This window comes from Cladophialophora yegresii, assembly GCF_000585515.1.
Source record: "Cladophialophora yegresii CBS 114405 chromosome Unknown aczIN-supercont1.1, whole genome shotgun sequence".
NCBI lineage: Eukaryota > Fungi > Ascomycota > Eurotiomycetes > Chaetothyriales > Herpotrichiellaceae > Cladophialophora > Cladophialophora yegresii.
This window is the reverse complement of record NW_006913045.1, coordinates 5016555-5037748: the sequence shown is the minus strand read 5'-3', so window position 1 is coordinate 5037748 and position 21194 is coordinate 5016555. Positions and strand designations below refer to the sequence as shown.

The following is a 21194-nucleotide window of genomic DNA, read 5'->3' as shown; positions in this document are numbered from 1 at the left end:
AAGAGGGTGACCCACCGTCTTCTCTCCCAGGACATGTCTCAAAACTAGGATGAAGCTGGTCAGAAGACCCAGCCAGAAGCTGTCGAAGGTGAGAAAAACTCCTTCTCCGTTAGCGCACGAGGGAAGCTCAGACAGCCTAGCGGAACAATTGGTCAGCAACTCCCTCCCGAGTTTCGGCGGACGGAGAACGGGTGCGACGTGAGCAGAGAGTCGAGGCCGAGGTGTTCAAGAGCATCCACACTCTGGTCAGGGCTGGAGCGCAAGGCCGTCCGCAGGACTCCCGATTGCGGCTGGGCTGAACGAAGAGAAGCGAGGACACAATCCGATGCCGGAGACCTGTGTTATGAAGAGTCGGAGGCGAGTATCCCAGTGAAAATACCATCTACTCCATACATTGCGCTGAGACTCGCTGCACTGTCAGCTCCGAGACGAAGCCGACGACAATCTGTGATCGAAGGACCAAACCGCTCCGTGCTGGTGACGGTCAGCCGGCGGAGAATGGGTCCCAGATGCGCCCGAGCTGGTGGCCCCCCTTTCGCCGGAGAGTTGACTTTCCAACATGACCTTCAGAGCAGAGTATTGTGCAAAGTCCATTATTGCCCGGAAGGACGAAGAGGAATCTTCTGATCCTGCGCCACGAGACGTCCGGGCCTGGCTGGATTCCCTTGACCCAATCGACAGTCATGTGCACTTGAGAGAGCCAGGCTCGGAGATGCGTGCGATTGGCTGCTGCACCATCGCATGCCGTCGGAGGGAATTTTCGAAGAGGCGGCCAAAGACTGGCAAATCCAAGCCTGCCCAAGCAAACCCAGTACACCCAAGCGAAGCTTGCGCGTGCTACCCTCAACATTCCAGGGGCGTAGCACCACCAAGGGAACGTGTCGCTCAGGGTGACCGTCCATATTAGAGTGCCCGGAGTGGCTGAAGGCCACGGCGAGACAACAATGCCTCTTTAGTTGTTTCTTTCGAGCCCGGAAACGCAGTGCCTGGGGGGAAACCAACATGGAGGAATGATCATACTGCAGTATGCAGAATCCATGGTCGACAAAGTAGGCATGATGATAATGGCAATGGGCCCCGTGGCCAGGGCTGGCGCAGAAAAAGCTATACAATAGGCAGCCTTGGCCTCTGACTAGGCAGAATTCAGTATGCTGGAGACCCCGGCCAAACTACCGGTATCCTGTCTATAGTCGCCGGCCTGTTGGCGCCAAATCGCTGGAGTCTTTAGGTGTGTATAGTGAAAAGTTGATCGGCCATAGTGCAACCGCTTCCGAGCCCACGCGACCGGTTTCCGGGGCCCCGAATTTTACATGGCCCTTCTCGGGACACGATCTCGGTCTGGAGTCAATGAGATGATAAAAGCGTCAAGTGTCGACGCTTCGTGCTCTCCGAGGCCTCTGCATCCCACGCTCTCTGTACCTTGTCTGGCTGGCCGCTCTCACCATGCTCAACAAAGTCATCGTCAACGCCTACAACCTGTGGGTCGTGGTCTTTGTGGCCATCGGCACCATTTCCTCTGCCTACGGTCTCGCCGTCATCGGCTCGACCGTCGGCCAGCCAAACTTCTACGCATATTTCAACCTCGCGCGAGAGGGCGAACCGGGGTATGGCCATACATCCAACATGATCGGAGCCTTGAACGGCGTCAACTCGGCGGGCGCCGTCCTGGGCTGCATTTTCCAAGCATGGTCTTCCGACTACCTTGGGCGCAAACGGACCATGCAAATCGGATGTGCCGTCTTGATAGTCGGTGGCGCCCTGTGTGCAGGCGCTTACGACCTCGCCATGTTCCTCGTCGGCAGAGTGGTCGCGGGATTCGGAGCTGGCGTCCTGGCCTGTGTGGTCCCCATCTATCAAGCTGAAGTCTCAACCGCCGAGACCCGCGGCGCTATGGTGTGTGTCACCGGCATCATGTACGGCACTGGATACACCCTGGCGGCCTGGCTGGGCTATGCTTGCTACTTTGTCAGCGGTACCAACCAATTCGCCTGGCGCTTTCCCCTGGCATTCCAAGTCGTGTTCCCACTCATCCTGCTTCTGGGAAGTAAGCTTGTGCCCTACAGCCCCCGGTGGCTCTTGTCGCAGGGCCGGACACAGGAGGCGTTGGAAGTGGTGAGACGGCTCCATCGCACCGCGGCAGATCCAGAAGACATCAAAGCGCGCCAGGAGTTCTGGCTGATGGAGCGCCAATACGAGATGGATCGCAGCATGGGCTTGAATGGGCTTCAGCTTTTTAAGACCCCATCCAACAGGAAGCGGTGCCTTGTCGCGGCCCTTCTCACCTGGGGAACTCAATTCCTCGGTGTCTATGTTATGACGAACTACGTACGTCTTTCCCTCTCCTGTGCCACCCCGCGACGGCTGCTGACTCACTTCAAAAGGGTGTTTTAATCTATGCCAGCCTGGGCTTCTCCGGCTCGACCCCCCTCCTGCTCAATGGCTGCTGGTGCACCTTGACCATTTTTGGCAACCTCTACGCCGCAATGACGGTTGACCGATTCGGGCGTCGTTTGTATTTGCTCATCGGCTCCAGTGGCTGCGTCGGCTGTCTGATCTTCCTGTGCGCCATCACGGCGCAGTTCCTGAACACAGACAACTCCGCCGGTCTCCGGGCGGGCGTCTTCTTCATCTGGTTCTATATCTTCTGGTACGGCGGTCGCTGGTGAAAATCTTGTTAACGAAGCTAACTCAAGTCACTTAGGTTCGCCACATTCATCGACGCAACACAGTATGTGTATATCAGCGAGATCTTCCCGAACCATCTCCGTCCCAAGGGCGTCGCGTTCGGTCTCTCCATGTTTTACTTGAGCAGCGAAGTGCCGCTTGTCGGCGCTCCCGTGGCTCTCAACAACATTGGCTGGAAGTTCTACCTCGTCTTGATCATCCCGAGCGCCTTCTACATCGCATCCGTATACTTCTTGTTCCCCGAGACCAAGGGCCGAACCCTCGAGGAGATTGGTCACGTGTTTGGCGATGACCTCACCGTGGCGCACCAGTGGTACAGTGCTACCGCCGAGGAGAAAGAGGAGATGGCAAGACAAGCTTTGCGTGAGACCGAGGGTGGCGTGTTCCAGCCGAAACTTGTCGAGGACAAGGCTGCCTCTGCGCAGGTGGAGAAGTGAAGGAGGGTCGGAGCGAGGACTTGTGCGCGCGAGCCCGGGAGTAACGCCGAGAGCCTGGGTGGATTGGATGTCTGCGTGTATGCGCGGCGTCTGGCGCAAAGGAGCGTCATGGGGGTGGCATCATATCGTTCCAGCGGAGGCCAATTCCTAAAGAACAACCTGTGTATGACGACTCGGACAGGTTAAATAGTTTCAAGAATGGCCAGGATTATACACGTAGTGACTTGATTGACAGTGCGAGTTGGTTCCTGAACCCAATTGTCGATACCACCCTGACCAGCCAACCAAAGCATATATCTGCGCCGCCACACGTTCACCGATTTCCAGGTAGCGAAAGATTTCCACCGTACACTAGGAGATTGCGTAGGATCTCGCAGAAGTCTAGTAGTTTGGCAAGAAGGTCAACAAGCACGGTAGCCATGGGGGCCTGGAAAAAGACTTTTGAGGACAACAAGGCGACACAAAACGCCCACTGATGCATCATTTCTCTATATCGTTTCAACTGGAATTCGTCTGGTCTTGGGCTTGGCCTGTTCCGTGAAGAACGAACAATGCTGCTTTCCTGGATCCACCTCCGCTTCCAGCCCGTCTACCGCGCCAGGTAACCGCCGTCCACAGCCAGCCCGTGGCCGGTCATCCAGCCAGCGCCCTCACCAGCCAGGAACACGGCGGCTTTGGCAATATCGTCGGGCCGGCCTGTCCGTCCCATCGGGTGTGAGTTCTTCAACATCTTCTCCATCTCCTCCTTGCCCACTTTGGCGTACATGTTCTCCAGCACGTGTGTGTCGGTGAAGCCGGGTTGAATGGCATTCACGTGGATGCCGTCCGGAGCGTACTCGAGAGCGACCGCGCGCGTCAGGTTGAGCACGGCGCCCTTGGACGCGCAGTAGCTGGTGTTGCCCTCCAGACCGACGGACGACAAGATCGAGGCGATGTTGATGATCCAGCCGCGCTGGACGTCGGAGTCGAGGGTCCCGAAGACGGGATGAGGTTCTTGCTTCAGGAACTGGGCCGCGGCGTGTTTGATGCCGAGCCAGACGCCGCGCACGTTGACCGCGAGCGACCGATCCAGGACGGTCAGGTCGGTCTCGTGGATGCGTTTCGTCTCGCCATTGTAGTCCTTGATGAAAGTCTCGGCGGAGATGCCGGCGTTGTTCACCATGATGTCCAGGCGGCCAAACGTCCGGACCGCTTCGGCGACCGTGTTGCGGACGGCTTCTTCATCGGTAACGTTGCACTTGACGAAGATGGCTCTGGGCACACCATCCCGTGAGCTCGGCCACTTGGCGTTGATCAGGTCTGTGGTGGGGGTGGTCATGTCGGTGCCCTTCGCCTTCGACGCGACGATGGGCGCCGGGGGAGGATCTGACCTCAGGTCGGCATTGATGATATACGCGCCCGCCGCGGCGTAAGCCTGTGCAATGGCGCGCCCAAGACCCGACGAAGCGCCGGTGATGATAGCCACGCGATCTTGCAGCGAAGCAATATTGCCGAATAGAGGGGGCGGGAGTTCAGCTACCATGGTGGCGGCGGGACGAAGAACCTTTTGGTGATGGAGGACGGGCAATGGCTGAGCGTTGAAGTGTGATGGGTGTCAAGTGGCCTCGCGGTCAGCAAGCAACAAGTCCTACACGCGCCAAACCTGGGGAGGGATTAGGGCAAAAGCACCTTTTTAAGTCTCAGGACGCGCTACGACATGCCAGACTGCCTGAGCCGTGGCCATTCTCCAATACTGCAAGCAATGGACCTCGGCCACCTCGTACGTGGCCAAGGATCCACTGAATAGAGATATGGACCAGGATGAACAGTCGGAGATGCCGCCGCCGAGCTATACAGAAGACCCTGGAGCGTGGACGGTGAGCCCGGTCGATTGGTTGGCCCACGCTCTGTTCCGGCCTCGACCCCCGACTCGGGTTTCGAGCGCCGTCTTCTCTCCTCCACCACTATTGTGGTCCGCCTCACGGAAAGCCCCATATGGTCGGCGTGCTCCGCGTAGCCTCGATCAGGAGCTTGTGCACGCCTGGCAGAGCTCAGAGCCTGAGCGATGTTCCCGAGCCCGGTCGCGCAACCCACACTCCACTCGAATGCCTCCGTATGCCACGGCCGCGGAGATCGTCCGGTGAACGATACCAGGTCACGTGTAAGGAGCTCTATATTCTTAATATCTTTGGAGAGACTTGGTGTGATTTACACCCCGGTGCCAAGTCCAGGCAGCTATGCGGCGAGAATGAGATGCAATAAGGTAGAATGAGCCACTGCATTAGTGGCCCCAAGTACAGTATCCAGTGTTCCATCCGCACACCCCCAAAGATCCTGCCCGAACCTTTACATCCGAATCAGCCAAAGGCTCCCGAGAACGCCCTTTGTCCAGTCTCCATTTCGGTATCAAACGTGTGAAAGATGTCCATTTGTGCAGACAATGGCATGAGTTCGTCAAAAGAAAAAGGACTGTAGCTGGTCATGGCCGCTTGGGCAAACATGCTACTTCCAGTCAGCGAGGGGTCTTGCATCGTTGCTCCACCGTCAATCTGCGGGTCCGGGCAGTCGTGTTGATCGGTCGAGACCGGTGTTGGCAAGTCGTGGCTGGACTGGTATTCCTTTTCTAGGTGGCACACTCGGATAATGAGTTGGGTGATTTTTCTCACCCTCCGCGCGACCAGGTAGGACTTTTCCATCTCGCTCAGAGTCCGCACACAGATCTTGAGTGAATACAACTCGAGCGCCCGTTTGTCCGAGCCTCGCTCCGCAATGGACGCAATGAGTGTTGTTACAGCAGTGGCGATGCAGTGGAGCGCGATCCCGAGAAGGGACGAGCCATCCCCGTGTTTCAAGCGATAGTCTTGCAGGTATCGCGCCACCTCGGTGGCATAATGCACGCACTGTCTCCTAGAGTCGGAGCTTCGGCTGTCGAGATCGGTGAAACGACTGCCAAACTTGGCATTTGGCTGATGGAGTAGGATCTTGCCGGCGGCATACTGTAGGTGCATGGTCACGACGGACGGGGACGTGTCTTTGCGATAGCGATTCGACTCGTCCAGATTGTCGTGCCAGGACTGGAGTTGGCCGTCCAGCTGCTCGAGCCGCTCCAGGGTGCAGCCCTCCGAGTTGAGGGCCTCGCAGATGTCGCCCGTGGTTTTGACCAGCGTGGCCCAGGCACGAGCCATGCGAGCTTCCCAGGGATCTTCCAATTCGACCCATGGGGCGCAATCCAAAGACGACCCGTCCGCCTTTAGACAGGCTGGGCGTCCCAGGTACAGGGCCCAGAATCTATCAAACATCATGCAGCCCCAGTAGGTCAACTGTCGGGTCACCAGCTCCTCGGGCGAAGGCGCCGGTGCCCCTGTCGGGGTTACGAGGTTCTTGTGAATGCCCAAGTCGATGGCCAACATGCACGCATGGCCAGTCAGGAGCCAGCCTTTCGTGTCTTGGCCCAGTGCACAGTAGATGAATGACAGCAGTAAAAGTGCTTGTATCGTGGTAATGCGGGGCCGCTTTAATTCCTCCTCCATATGCTTTGTAATCATCGCGATGAGATGTGGCTGGTTGTCGTCCAGGTCATCATCGCCCTCGGGTAGGACCATTGCTTTGATCGCAGGGCGCGGCGACACTCGCGCACCGCACGCAAATATACAGTATAGTAGGGTCTTACTTACATACTTGGGGTGTCTAGCGGCCCGGGCATTAAGGAAGGTTTGCTTGTGGAATATCTGGAGACTGGTGTGTTGGTAGTGCCAGTAGAGGTCCAGAAGATGGGATTGAGTCTCGTCGTCGATGTCGTCAATGGTCAGGGCGTCGTCCGTCACGGGCGACTCCTCCCACGCGCCCAGGACGGACAGGGAAACGCTTTCGGTGAGGTGCAAGCTCGACGTGGGGCGGAAAAACTTGTACTGGCCTTCGGCGTCGCTGTTCAGCTGCCACTGCCGCTGGCATAGTCTCGAGATAATGTTGTTGTTCTGTGGGCCGGTGAAAAGAGGCGTCGGGGTGTTATTGCTGATGGCCGCTGGAGGCAAATCCTGTGAAGCTGGAAGCGGCGCGCCGTTCTGCGCGCGTGACTGTTCGAGCGCCGCTTCCAGCTGAGTAATGCGGGCTTGAAGCTGTTCGATCTGGGTTTTCGCGGTGGTGTTGCTTCGCCACCGATTAGTACACGATGCGCCAGAGCAATAGCAGCGCGGAGCCATACTTCCTACGTTGGTCCTCGCGGGGGAAGACACAAAGGATGTTCAATCTCCTGCATTTGAGGCAGCTGTCTGCGGTGTATTCGCACTGTCTCGTTGTCAGACACGCGTTCAGCTGTTGTCGCTCGCCGCGGGGTTCTCGGCCGCCTACCTTGATTTTCTTTGACCTGCAGTATGTGCAGGCGAGCGAGCTTCCATGGCCAGAGCGTGTCTTGCTCTTTGTGACTTTCGATGGCTGTATCTGATTCATGCTTCCGTGCAACAAAACGAGCACTCGGGGCGTCACCCGGCGAATTTTTGATGAGGGACGAAGAGGTCGATGAGGTCGGGTCACTCGGGGCAGTCAGTTTTGCTTGAGCCAGTCATGGTCCCTGCTCTGTGGGGAGACCGCCACGCGTTCTTGGCCCTGTCAGGGAGGGGCCAGGGGGAGGCGAACAAGGCGGGGTGCATGTCACGTGCCGGAGGCTTCGCGACTCAAGATCGTGGATATTCCTGGAGATCCTGTGCTTATACGCGCTAGGCTGGCTACGGCAAGCCAAAGAGCCCATAGTGTCTTGGTCGCCCTCGGTGATACAATACCGAGTTTCCCCAAGTCCCGGCACCATGCAAGGGCCTCCTCGGCCCCACATTTCCCCAGACGTGGACGGCTGTAGGGTACATACAGCACGCATCTGGTGGCCTCGAGCTCCATAGAAAAAATATCCCAGCCTCGTCTAAATGAAGACTCTGGAGCGGAGTGGTCAAGTGTCTAGACGCCACCCCCTCTGCGAGCCTTTGCTTGCAAAAGCCAGTCTCCCGCACGTGCTCCAGAGACGCCCATCACGTGCACACAGTACTAGCGACCAGAGCAGACTTTTGGAGCGAACAAGGCAGCGGCTGGCCCTTCCATATCCCGTCCATCAATCCTGAGGACAAAGACTAACGTTGCCAACCAGTTCACGCGGACCATGCTCCCACCTCTACCACAGAACAAACACGTGGGCTCCTGAGTGATCATAATGGTGCATTCGAGGCAATGAGGGCGTGGCCGACGGCACGACTTGGGAGGGTGAAGGACGCCTTCCGTGGTCAAATATGTGGTATAGCTCCGAATTTGTAGCAGTGCCGGATGCACGGGTACCTGTGGCTTTTCCGCGACGCCCGGCAGGAGAAGCTCCTGAACTTCGACGCTGCAGATGAAGGAGGGGCTGGCGTGGTGCCGGTGGTCTAAATCCGAACTATTTGGGGCCGCTCGGCCGCTGGTCCGACTTGAGTCTGCACCGACTTCTGCATTCGAGACGTGTCCGAAGTGGACGAGGGCAGCGAGCGGCAAAGCTCAGCGGAGGCCGAGGGCATGGGTGCGAATCCTGGATTCGCCCCGACCAGGCTGCCAGTCGTGGTCTGTACAGACTTGGCCCCAGGTAAGTACAGATGCTCTCGCGTGCAGACCGTGGGACCAAGTAAATACGGATCCGCATCCTCTTGCGTCGAGTGTTCGAAGGCGAAGCTCACCTTGGTCGAATGTCCTCTCGTCGGCTGTACCCTCAAACCATCTGATATACGCTCAGTTCGATCTTCGCCTGCGGCCCTCCATCACTGCGAAAGGGCCAATATGTCACCGACACTCCCCTTTAAGCTCAAGAATCCGGACCTGCTGCGGCAAGACGCGTACATCCATGGCAAAGCAGTCACTGCAAAATCAGGCAAGCGCTTCGATGTCATCGACCCGGGCTCCGACCGTGAGTGGGCTTCGTGCCCTGATATGGCACCCGAAGATGTCGCCGCCGCAATTGAGTCTGCGCACCAAGCCTTTCAATCATTTAGCACTATGAGCTCCCGCACGCGCTCGAAACTACTGATCAAATGGCACGAGCTAATTGTGGAAGCCAAAGAAGATATCGCCACGATTCTCACATATGAAACAGGCAAGCCGATCGCTGAGGCCTACGGAGAATTGGACTACTCGCTCGGGTTTCTCTGGTGGTTTGCTGGCGAAGCTGAACGCATCCAGGGCTCTGTCTTTACACCGTCCGCTGTCGACCGACGGACCTTTGTCATTAAGCAACCGATCGGAGTTTCAGTCGCTCTTGTACCCTGGAACTTCCCCATTGCCATGATCCTCCGTAAGGTCGGTGCTGCTTTCGCAGCCGGATGTCCTATGGTAGTGAAACCGAGCCCGGAGACGCCGTTGACCTGCCTGACACTAGCTCACCTAGCTACCCAAGCCGGTTTCCCACCAGGCGTACTGAACGTTCTCACCACGAGTCTCGACAATACGCCCAGCGTAAGCGAGGCAATGATGATACACCCGCGGGTAAAGAAGGTTACATTTACCGGGTCGACACGTGTAGGCAAGATCGTGGCCACGACCTGCGCTAAACACCTAAAGAAGTGTACCCTCGAGTTAGGTGGCAACTGCCCCTTTATCGTCTTTGACGATGCCAATCTCAAGCAAGCCCTAGCTCAATTTATGGCCTTGAAATGGCGCCATGCCGGGCAGGCATGTATTTCGGCAAATCGCCTCTACGTCCAGGCTGGAGTATACGAGAGGTTCACCCAAATGTTGGTGGACGAGACGGCAAAAATCAGTGTCGGGCATGGTGCAAAGAAAGGCTCGACCATGGGTCCAGTCACAACCCCGCGAGGCCTCGCCAAGGCAGAAGCCCAGGCTGCCGATGCCATTAAGCACGGCGCTCAGCTCGTGCTCGGAACGGGTAAAGCTTTGAAGAATAGTATAGAAGTCGAAGGGTCAGACCAAGGGCAAGGTGTCGGAGGCTACTTTATGGAACCCACTATTCTCAAAGATATGAACGGAGAAATGTTGATGGCGTCAGAAGAGACCTTCGCTCCTGTCTGCGGAATTTTCAAATTCGAAACCGAGCAGGAAGTGGTCCGCTTGGCCAACGATACCTCTTTAGGCCTCGCGAGCTATGTATTCACCAAGAATGTCGATAGGGTGTGGAGGATGTTCGAAAAGCTGGAAGCTGGCATGATCGGACTGGTCAGTATTACCGCCCCTCTCCGTGAGACCTAGAACTAACTCGCGACAGAACACAGGCAACTCCTCAGCGGCAGAGTCGCCGTTTGGCGGAATCAAGGAAAGTGGGATGGGCAAAGAGTCAGGGAAAGACGTGGCCGTCAACGAGTACTTGATCACAAAGACCGGCACTTTGACCCTCGACGGTTAATGCTAGGTCCGTCTCGTGCTGTGTTTGACACCGGCTGGTCGCTTGGGGGCCTAATATCTACTGTAATCAGAAGGCATTGCGAAGCGCCTGGCAAGCAGAGCCCGGGGCGTCTACAGTATGGGAACGTTGATGTCTCTGATCTTTTTGGATCAGATTTCAGTTTTATTGGCGACAGCAGATACTAAGTAGCCATCACCGCCCGACTGAACGCATTCCTCGCCCGACACTTCTAGCAACTTCGTAGGCGGCCTTGTCCCAGATCTCCTCCAACGAGATCTGCTCTTCTCAGTCTGTAGAAAGGGCATAAGCTAGCATGAGCAAAGTGAGCATGGACAGACTGTGATATCTACCTCGTCCGAGATACCGGGTCAACGTAGGCCTCGACTGCTGCAGTCATGCAGTCCACTAGAACACGGTGAGGCCTCCTCCACACAAAGAATAACGATCGCAATGCTCCTCGGCTGGGGCGTCATCTGGAGGCCGGAGACACCGCATCGCGCTCTCCGAACTTGGGGCGGGCCCAGGACTGGGACAAGAAACCCAAGGAACCTCCCGGACTGGCTGTGCTCCGGGGTCCCCGTCGGCCAAGGTGACTGGAGGTCGGGATTCAGCTGCCGAAGCGACCCACGGACGTGGCCACGCGCCTTGCCACTTATGGCCGTGCTCGCCCACTTCGGCGGGCCTGGCAACACGAACAAATGAATTCATTCTCCGGAGTAACGATACAAAAACTCAAGAGAAGGAGGAGAGGAATGGCAGATTTGTAGTTACAACACCCTCATTGACGTCCAGCCCAACCCTGTGACGACCACGACGACCCTAATCCAGCCTACTACCAATAACTGCCCCGGACTAACAGCATCTATTGCAATGCTGTCGAAGACGGCCGCTCAAACCATGAAGGCCGCCCGCTACGACCCGAGCACCGGCAAGGTCGAGGTCCAACGCATACCTCTGCCTCAGCTCGAGAATGACCTGATGCTGGTCAAGACAATCAGCTCAGGACTCTGTCACTCCGACATGGTAGGTAGGTCTGACTCGGCACGGCCTCAGCCAGGCAAACCGAATTCCTATCGTTGCGTCCGTAAAGTGTGCCCAGGCTAATGCCGTCTTCTTCATCCTCGAGCAGCTCGTCCTTCACGGCAAGGCGCCGTTTACGGAGGACAAGGCAGTCACCATCGGGCATGAGGCCGTTGGCGAGGTGATCGAGATAGGACGCGACGTCAAGGACATTTTCAAGGTCGGCGACAAGGTCGGCTTTCTGAATGGCCTGCGGGCGTGCTGGAAGTGTGAGGGTTGCGCCAAGTACTACGCCTTCTGCGAGGCAGGAAAGTTCAAAATGCAAGGTTTCGCCTGCGACGGCTTTCTGCAAGAGTACATCCTTGTGGATCCGAATGCGGCCTTTGTCCTGCCCAGCGGTGTTGATCCCCGAAAGTTCGCTCCGATTTGCTGTGCAGGGATCACCTCGTACAACAGTGTCAAGGTGGCCAAGTTAGAAAAGTGCCAGTGGATAGGAATGGTCGGATGCGGTGGTGTTGGCCAACTTGGTAAGTCAGCCCGCTTCTGCTCCTATAGCGACGACATGGCTTGTCCGTCTGTCTAACGACCCCTCCCCTTGAATAGGCATACGCTATGCCGTCGCCAAAGGGCTGAACGTGGTGGCCATCGACATCGACGACTCCATCCTGGAAACGGCCAAACAGGCCGGCGTCAAACACATAATCAATTCCCGTACCAACCAAAATGCCGTGGAAGAGATCAAGAAACTGGTGCCACACGGCCGGGGAGTCGACGCGGTCGTGGTCTACGCTGGCGTCAACGCTGGATATCGCTTTGGACAGCAGATCGTCAAGACTGGCGGACGGTTTGTCAGTGTCGGTGTGCCAGAAGGGGAGATCAGCTTCCCGGCTCACGAAGTACCCTTGGAGAGATATACCATTCACGGAGCGAGTAATCATGGCACTCGACCAATGTTTACTGAATGCGCCCAGTTCACCAAGGACCATGGAATCGAAAGCCCTAGCCAGCTCTTCAAGATTGAACAGATTGGGGAGATGATCACCCTCATGGAGGAGGGCAGGATGCAGGGTAAGAGACTGATTGTGGACTTTTCCTCTTAAAGGCTACAGACGCCGAGAAAGGTGTGAGTAGGGAAAAAAAGGCAATAGCTATAGGTCAACTTGGCACCTAGGTGACCATGTATACTATCGCAAGACAGATGAACACTATCCCTGTTCTTTCCTAGGGGAGAATACGATATTTCTGCCGACTTTGAGCTCAGTGCACCGGGCTGCAGCCTCAACGGCTGTAAGCAACCTTTCCTGCCCCCTGTTGTTCCATGCCCAACCTCCTTCACACCTTTTCGACGTATTCAGTCACATCGGCACTCTTCCTTGGACGGTGTTCTGTACCATTTTCGAACCTCGCCATAGGCCTCGATGATCTCGACGAGGTGGTTTCATTCCAAGAAGGCGTCCAGGCCAACCTCGCGTTTTCAGCGGCTTGGGCGTTGGTATTGCCTCCGAAGACTTTGTCCATCTCTTCAAGGGTGCGGTTTTTTGAATGGTACGTGGCCTTGTTAGCGAGCTCCCAAAGCTGCTGGGCAAAGAATGAGCCAACGCATTGTACGAGGTTCTTGGTTTTGCCAGCTGCCAATGTTCGAGATAGATAGAGCTACGGGGACCGCTCTGGCTGGAAGAACTGAATGTGGGGTACAAGGTCTTTTCACCTCACCAGCAAGAAATTCTCAGCGCTCCTCCAACTTCTGGATCCGCAGTAGGATACTCAACCTGGTCAGCGTTTACCCCTGGCAACCACTATTTGGAGTCTCTGAAAGGTCTCGACTTCCTAAATAACGTGGGTATCGAGCAAATCGTTCGGTAGAGTCAGTAGTTGAATACGAAAAGCTTTCAAAACTCAACAATTCATGGCCTATGAACTTGCTGACAATGTAGAGAAATCTTACATGTTATCACTTTCGCATTCGAAACGCTTGAACTGCAGACAGAGTGTGGCCGTACGGTGCATATATCGAAATCTTGTCCTGACAATATCGTGCTATCATGATGAACCAGATACATCAATCAGCCATCGAGCCAGCATATAGGGATGCATAGCAGAACTACATCCATGAGCCTCTGTAGCTCGCTACCCATTAGTTCCACAGCAAGCTTGGGCAAGGGACTCTCGTGCATGGTTCAAGAGTGGCTACGGCAACTATGTATTTATGTAACAGGACGGATGCCAACGAGTGGAATGAGGAGGTCAGACAACAGTCTTAATGACTGCAAGGGCTGCAAGCGCCTCAAGTTGTCTATCTGAATTGCTATCGAGAGAGAGAGAGAAGAGAGAGAGAGAGCGTTATAGACGTCTTAGCAGGTGAGAGGCACCTTCCTACTAGCTATATTAGGCTTAGTGGCGTTATATAATAATATACCCCCTTCCCTTAAATAAACACTATCCATAGTGTTTTCACCGTCCTCGGTATTATCTAATATAACCTTCGTTACCTTTATACGCCTTTTATCTTCGTCTACATCCTTCGTCGTTTGTTTATCAGTGTCGTCGGAAAGCTCCCTAGTCCTTCGTAGTCTTTAAATCCCGTTCTTCTTATTCGCTTACTAACTAATGTTTCGCGTGCCTTCTATTTAGGCGTTATTATTACTAGTAGTGCTAGCAGCGGCGTTATCCTAGGCTACTATTTAGGCGTTATTACTACTAGTAGTACTAGCGGCGGCGTTATTCTAGGCTGCTGTTTAGGCGTTATTATTACTAGTAGTGTTAGCGGCGGCGTTATCCTAGGCTGTTATAACGGCGGCGTTCTATTCGGCTTACTCTACTATCTCTAGTAAACCGGTTTCGCCTTAATTATCGTTTCGTTCCTATAATCGTCTGCTGCGTTTCTCGCTTAAATGTTAAGAATTGCCTCCGCGCAGCGTGTATGAGGACACGTGAGCACACAGGTAACCCTCGGGGTTCTTGAGTATCGGGGGTAGAGCAGAGGTCAATGTCGAACAGATCGTCAGACGGGACACAGCACTTGTACTGTATCTCCTTGAGCGCAATGTTAACTGAAGTTGACTACACCTCCTATAGAAGTGTATCTAGCTGTGACTATATACACAGGTAGTTTTCCTATCTAGGAAAGTCTAGGCGTTGTATAGTTGCCTCCGTTACGGCCCCATGCCCTGCAATAATGCAATATATACAACGGCTTATTTCCTTTTTAGGGTATCACGTGACCCGAGTTAGCCTTGCCAACGAGGCTAACTTCCTCGCTTAACCTTCCCTTCTATGCCAGGCCCGGCAGGCCGTATAAAGGTCGGTTCGTAACACTTTCCCCTCCTTAGCCTGTTCGTTGTCCGTAATGTACTTAAGGTAGGCTACAGCCCTCCTCTATCATTGTCTATTATCTCCTCTTCTCTTATAGCTAACTATATAGGCCTTTAGGGTGTATAAGTCGAACCCTAAACCTCCTAAGTCTTCTAAACCTGTCGTTCCCTAGCAGCAGCGTTAAAATAAGATCGCTGATTATATTAAATTTATTAAAAAGACCGAAGCTATAGTGTCTTATACCGAGTGTATAAACTATAGTAAAGTATATTTCTACTCGAGAGAGTAGAGTGTAAAGTGCGCGGCGTGTCTTCGGCATCGGAGAGAGTGTGACGAAACATTTTCCGTGGAGGAGCTCCGGAAGATAGGAGAGCAAAAGAAATAACTATCGGCTAAGTCGAGGGCTAAGAGGCGCGAGATCGCGCGTCTTCGAAAAACATTAGTGGATGCCCACCGATCCCTGGCGGCGTTAGAGTATAAGATGGCCGAGGTGGAGGAGGAAGACTCCTCCTTACAGGACTTTATTACGAAGCTAGATAAGGTGTCTAGTAATATATTAAAACGAGAGATGATGGCGCTAGGTACCTTCAATAAGGCACCAGCCCGAGCTAAGGTGGCTCTAGCCGAGCCTAACTTTATCTAGTAGGATACGCCCCTAACCGAGTTAGTCGACTGGAATAAGATCCTAAATTTCGAAGGTAGTAGCTAGCCAGCGGCTGGCTAGCTCCTTATACCCCTATTCTAGTGGTATTATTTAATGAGGTCCGCGGGTAGGTTTTCCTTAGGTTCCCACGTGTTTTCACTATCCTTATACCCTAACCATTTAATTAGGTATTGTTGTCGGCGTTTAGTTCCTCGGTGGTCCACGATTCGTTCCACGTTGTACAGTGGCTCTTGTGTTTCCTCGTGGATTAGGACTGGTCCTAGCGTGGCGTTCTAAGGTGCTTTTTTAAGTAGTGATTTATAGAATACTAGGTAGATGTTTATACCTACTGGCAATTCCATCTTAAATATTACTGGTCCTAGTTTCTTTTTGATTTTATATGGTCCGATCTTAGTGTAATCCAGCTTATCACTTAGTCTTTATATTTTGATGTTTTTTCGTAGGATATAGACTTTCTCCCCTTCCTGAAAATCTGGTCCCTTAGATCTTTTCTTGTTCGCGTATTTTATTGCTTTTTGTGATATTTTATATAGTTCTAATTTTATTATTTTATGTAGTAATTATAACTTCTTAACCGAGATTTTCGCTTTTTCCGCTATTAGTCGTAGTCCTCTTACATCTTTTTTAATATTTAGGTGTTTTCCGTAGTTTGCGTAGAATGGTGATATTCCTATTATAGTTTTTAAGTTATTATATACGAACTATACGATTAGTAGCAGTTCCACCTAATTATTTTATTAATAGTTGACGTAGCACCGTAGGTACTGTTTAAGTGTTTAGTTAATCCGTTCTATTTGTCCGTCTGTCTATAGATGATATGCCGTGGATAGTTTTTAGTGTATTCCCGTTAGATCCATTAGTGATTACTAAAACTGCGACGTGAATAGCTTATCCCTATCGGATATAATTTCCTTTAGTGTTCCGTGTTGCGCAACGATTGTCTTCGTGAAAGCGTATACTAGTTCCTCTACTGTACTTGATTCCTTCTAGAGTATGAAGTGAGCGTATTTCGTGAGTGTATCCGTGATTACAATAATACTATCGTAGTCTGTCTCTATAAGTGGCTCTTTAGACTATAGTAGTTTAACGATGAAGTCTAGTGCGATTCGGGCCTATAACTCATCCTTAAGTTCTACTGTTTATAGTAGCCCGTATAGCCTGTATCGTATATATTTCGCCTTTATATATATATCGTATTCCCTAATGTACTCTTTAATATCTTTCCTTAGTCCCCTTTAGGTGAAGTCTCTCGTGACTAGTTTAATAGTCTTATTCACCCCTAGATGTCCTACTGACTTATCTTTATGTCGTCCTTTAATGATTTCTTTCTTTTATTCTTTAGTGAGCTCGATATCTATAATTACCAGCGTATCCGTAAGTAATGTTCGGTATATAAGTTGGTTATCTTCCTACTTGAGAATAGCGGCCGGTTTTAGGTGTGAGTTTTCCTTATAGTCTAGTCTTCTGCTTAGGGCGTCTGCCCTTCCGTTCTCTGTTCCGCGCACATAGTTTATCTTGAACCAGTATACCGAGAGCGTTTCGGCCTATCGTACCTATCGTCTGGTCAACTGCTTCGTAGTCGTCCAGTATAGTAAGTTTTTGTGGTCCGAGTAGATCTGTACAGGGTACTTAGGTCCTTCGAGGTAAACTCTCCATTCGCGTAGTGCTTCGACTATCGCTAGTAGTTCTTTGTCGTGTATATCGTAATTTGTTTCTAGTCTAGTTATCTTTCTGGAGTAGTATGCGATTAGTCTCGCTTATCCGTCGTTATCCTTTTACGTGAGGTAGGCTTCGATGGTATAGTCCGATGCATCTATTTATAAGTATAACTTCTTTATCTAGATCGAAGATTACTAAGATGGGTGCCGATATAAGTCGGTCCTTAATATCCTTAAAAGCTCTCCTGTAATCTTAGTTAAAGTTATATATAGTGTCCTTCTTTATTAGTACTAATAAAGGTGCTACTATCTTTAAGAAGTCTTTAATAAACTTTCGGTAATAGTTTATAAATCTAAGTGCTACTTATACTTCTTTAATATTAGTCGATTCGGGCTAGTCTTGTACTGCCTCGACCTTCTTTAGGTCTGGTTATAGTCCCCTAGTTAACACTATATAGCCTAGGAAAGCTATACTATCTTTATAGAACTCGCATTTACTGAGTTTAATCGGGAGCTATTTCTCCTGCAATCGTCGTAGTACCTTTCGTACATGTTCCACATATTCTTCGTACGTTTTCGAGAAGATCAGGACGTCGTCGAGGTATGCTACTACGAAGTCGTCCAAGAAGTCCTTCAACGTGTCGTTAATCAAGCTTTGAAATGAGGCGGGGGCATTAGTTAGTCTAAAAGGCATCACCTGATACTCCCAGAGTCCCCATCTAGTTTTGAAAGCCGTTTTCCATTCCTCTCCTTTCTTTATTCGTACTCAGTAGTAGGCGTCCCTAATATCGAGCGCCGAGAAGTATTTAGCTCTAAGGAGTCGATCTTATATATTATCGATTCGTGGAAGCGAGTATCTATTTTTAATCGTGATCTCGTTAAGTGGTCGGAAGTCGATGTAAGGGCGTAGTCCTCCATCCTTTTTAGGTGCGAAAAGCACTCTATAAGAGATGGGCGATGTTGATTTACATATAAAGCCCTTAGCCTCGAGTTTTTCCACGTAATCCTTAAGGAATTCCTCTTCCTTTTAGGATAGCCTTTTTAGCCATCCGGTGTATCGGGGCTCCTTACCCTCCTAGATTAGTATTTCGTGATCTTATGGCTTATATTCCGGTAGCGCCGCTAATCCCTCGCGCTCTTTAAAGATATCTTTAAAGTCTTTGTATTCCGGGGGAATCTCTATAACACTAGAGCCAGCTAGTGTATTTCTTCCCTACGGTCGTACTATTATCGCTCTTTCCTCGATAGGGGCCTTTAGAGGTAATTGATCTCCCTTTTTCTTATTCGTACTGCATGACGAAAATATGATTTTCCTTTTTTACTAATCAATATAGGGGTTGTAGTTATAAAGCCATATTATACCTAACACGATATTATACGTTAGGATCTTAGTGATGTCGAGGGTAATCGTCTCTTTATATTGTCCGATTATAAAGGCTATATTTCGAAGCTCTTCTTATACTATCCTAGCCGTCCTGCCATCAGCCATTAATAGGGTATAGGGTAGTGGTTTCTTTCGTTAATACTTAGCTAGTTATTTAGTAATTTCTCTGCTAGTATAGTTACTATTAGCGCTACTGTCGATCATAACCCTAATGTCGACTCTAGCGAGCTGTGCCTTAAAGACGAGATGCTCTTTCCGGATATCTAACAGGATTAGGTATAATCCAGTGGTTATCTGAGGTAACTTTAGCAACTAATCTGGCCTCTTTAGGTCAGTGCCTACAAGTTTTTTAGTAGGTGTCGGTAGGGCTATAGGTCCTATTAATAATCTCTATTCTCGTAGTCTAGTAATAAACTGTATTAATCTGGTGTCAGCGCGATGTCGCTGTAATCTAGATCAACATTATAAATATAAAGGTGCGCTTCTTCTCTATACTCGCAGCTATAATCGCAACACGTGAAGTATTCGGCGATATAGTCTGCGGTAGATCGTTCATCTATAACGGCTTTAACTATATCCGGGTTATATGATAGTCCCGTGACCATGTTGAGTTCTTGCTTAGAGAAATAGAGGTGTAGATGTCGTCTCTATATGCATTCTTATCGTTTACACATTAGGTTTCGTTGTATCATCTTATTATATGTGTGTAATAGTATAGCTGTGTGTAGGTATTCCGGGTTAATATTAAATAAGTGTACATATACCGTGTAGTAGTGCTTATAGATGGTGTCGCAGTATACAAAATATTCCGCAATATATTCGTTGTTGCCTCGCTTATTAACTATAGTTTCTATAGTGCCTAGTGTTTCTACTATTATGTTGATGCTATTTCCTTATCAGCGCCTTTTTAGGATCTATTCTAATTGCTCCGGGGGTTGCTTAATCCGTACCGTAGTTAGCTATACACTTTAGTGTATATAAAAGTTCTCTTTATCTTTATAGTCCGGATTTATATAGTAATTAAACTAGATCTTCTTTATATACTTTCGTAGTTCTATTTCGGGATCGAATATAAGGTGGTAGTGTTAAGTTTCTTCCTTATAATTATCCTATTAGCATAACTCCTTATACCACCGGTTAGTAATAATTATGAGATAGTACAGCGACCATCTCAGCACGACCGCTGTTCGATTTGCTTAGCCGTCCTAGTCTGTCATCGGCATGCCGTCATTATCGTCCTCGGACTCGATCCTTTAATCCGGTTTCTGTTCTTCTAGGGCTTCTTCCGTGCCCATCATTCTAAGGCTAGTATCGGGTATCTCGATAAGTTCGATTCGTTTATTACTTCCCTAATGGAAATGCATTCTAATTTCTTTGCATTCTATATTACGACAGATTAAGAACGTCAGGATATATAGCGTCTTTTCCCTTTCTTAGTTTACGTTAAACACTATATAGGTGCACTAGGTTCCTTCCTAATAGCTAGGATCATAACCCTTACTTTTCCAGTATAGCGTGATAAGTTAGATCCTCTCTACTGTATATTTAATAACTATAAACTGTAGTTTATCGTCATTCTAGGCATTCATTATCCAGAATCCCGGTTCGTTATATAAGTCCCTATCCTGGGCGAGAATCTCCTGAAATTCCCGACTCTTCTTGCTCCTTCGATTCTTCGACTTCTTCCTCTGAGGGAACCATCCAGCTCCTTCCTTTTCGGAAAGGTAAATGGTGTAAGAGTCGTTGTAGCAAGCAGTCTAAGACAGTTTTATATATTCGTACGCAGCGTCTAGATACTTAAATCTAGCTACGTAATTAATCGGTTTTTCTTATTGTTAATATACTTCTTTATCTAAGGCTTAACCTACCTCGTTAGGATCAGTTCCTCGTTATTAGAACTCCTTCTTCCCTAGCTCACTTACGCCCTGCGTATCCGAATTCTAATGGCCCTTCTATACTATCTAGTCCTGGCCCTCGGTGACTACTATAACCCTAATAGGAGTATCGGCCTTTATTTCTCCTATACCGGCTATATCGTCGCTCATCATTATATACAGTCCGTAAGCCGTTTACTTATAATCTCGTGCACGATATCCGGCTTTTCCGTAAGTATAGTACAGGTTTTCGCGTCTACGTCTCTCTTTCTTATTATTCCTTCCATATCCTCCTAAACATTTAAACCCTCCTTTATAACGTAAGGTCCGAGTCGTCATCATGTCCAGGTCTATAGGATCCCCTTGCGGCTGATAAGTGGACTATCTTCTATACCCACTTCTACCTGAGTAGTATATAGTCCCGGCTTTTCCTCGATAGCCTTACTTATCCAGCCGTCGTTTAAATAACCAGTTATCAATCTCGATGGCTCTGTCGACTAACTCGTAGTAGTCGGTCGGTCGTTTAACTCCTAGTTTATATTTAATGTTGTTCTTTAACTTATTATAGAACGCTGCCGCGAACGCATTATCCTCCTAGTCTAGCTTTACTTAAAGCCGCTTAAAGAGGGCGAAGTATTACGTTGCGGATCCTATTTATTTAATTTAATAGATCCTTTAGGATACTGCTTATTCCTCTCTAGGAGTACTAAAGATCTATTTAAGCTTAGCGATGAATATTAGAAAACTCCTAAAGATCTCCTTAGTCTCATCCTCCTTCTATCCGTCTAGCGAGGTTAGGTGGTCCATTATAATAGGCT

At 50.6% G+C, this 21194-nt stretch overlaps 5 protein-coding genes across 5 annotated transcripts; 3 read left to right on the top strand and 2 right to left on the bottom strand.

The window, feature by feature from the left end:
* Window positions 1–1443: 1443 nt before the first annotated feature.
* Window positions 1444–3122, top strand: A1O7_01815 (uncharacterized protein; the record flags this gene model as incomplete). Its single annotated transcript, XM_007755851.1, has 3 exons — window positions 1444–2325; window positions 2382–2647; window positions 2702–3122. The coding sequence occupies 3 exons, from the start codon at window positions 1444–1446 to the stop codon at window positions 3120–3122; spliced, it is 1569 nt and encodes a 522-aa protein (XP_007754041.1).
* A 589-nt stretch (window positions 3123–3711) lies between these two features.
* A1O7_01814 (uncharacterized protein) lies at window positions 3712–4644 on the bottom strand (the record flags this gene model as incomplete). Its single annotated transcript, XM_007755850.1, has 1 exon — window positions 3712–4644. One exon carries the CDS (start codon window positions 4642–4644, stop codon window positions 3712–3714), a length of 933 nt encoding a protein of 310 aa, XP_007754040.1.
* An 814-nt stretch (window positions 4645–5458) lies between these two features.
* A1O7_01813 (uncharacterized protein) lies at window positions 5459–7300 on the bottom strand (the record flags this gene model as incomplete). Its single annotated transcript, XM_007755849.1, has 1 exon — window positions 5459–7300. The coding sequence occupies one exon, from the start codon at window positions 7298–7300 to the stop codon at window positions 5459–5461; it is 1842 nt and encodes a 613-aa protein (XP_007754039.1).
* A 1588-nt stretch (window positions 7301–8888) lies between these two features.
* A1O7_01812 (succinate-semialdehyde dehydrogenase) lies at window positions 8889–10464 on the top strand (the record flags this gene model as incomplete). The annotated part of the gene is made up of 2 exons (XM_007755848.1): window positions 8889–10277; window positions 10327–10464. The coding sequence occupies 2 exons, from the start codon at window positions 8889–8891 to the stop codon at window positions 10462–10464; spliced, it is 1527 nt and encodes a 508-aa protein (XP_007754038.1).
* An 897-nt stretch (window positions 10465–11361) lies between these two features.
* On the top strand, window positions 11362–12584 carry A1O7_01811 (uncharacterized protein; the record flags this gene model as incomplete). The annotated part of the gene is made up of 3 exons (XM_007755847.1): window positions 11362–11487; window positions 11594–12011; window positions 12088–12584. The coding sequence occupies 3 exons, from the start codon at window positions 11362–11364 to the stop codon at window positions 12582–12584; spliced, it is 1041 nt and encodes a 346-aa protein (XP_007754037.1).
* Window positions 12585–21194: the final 8610 nt, after the last annotated feature.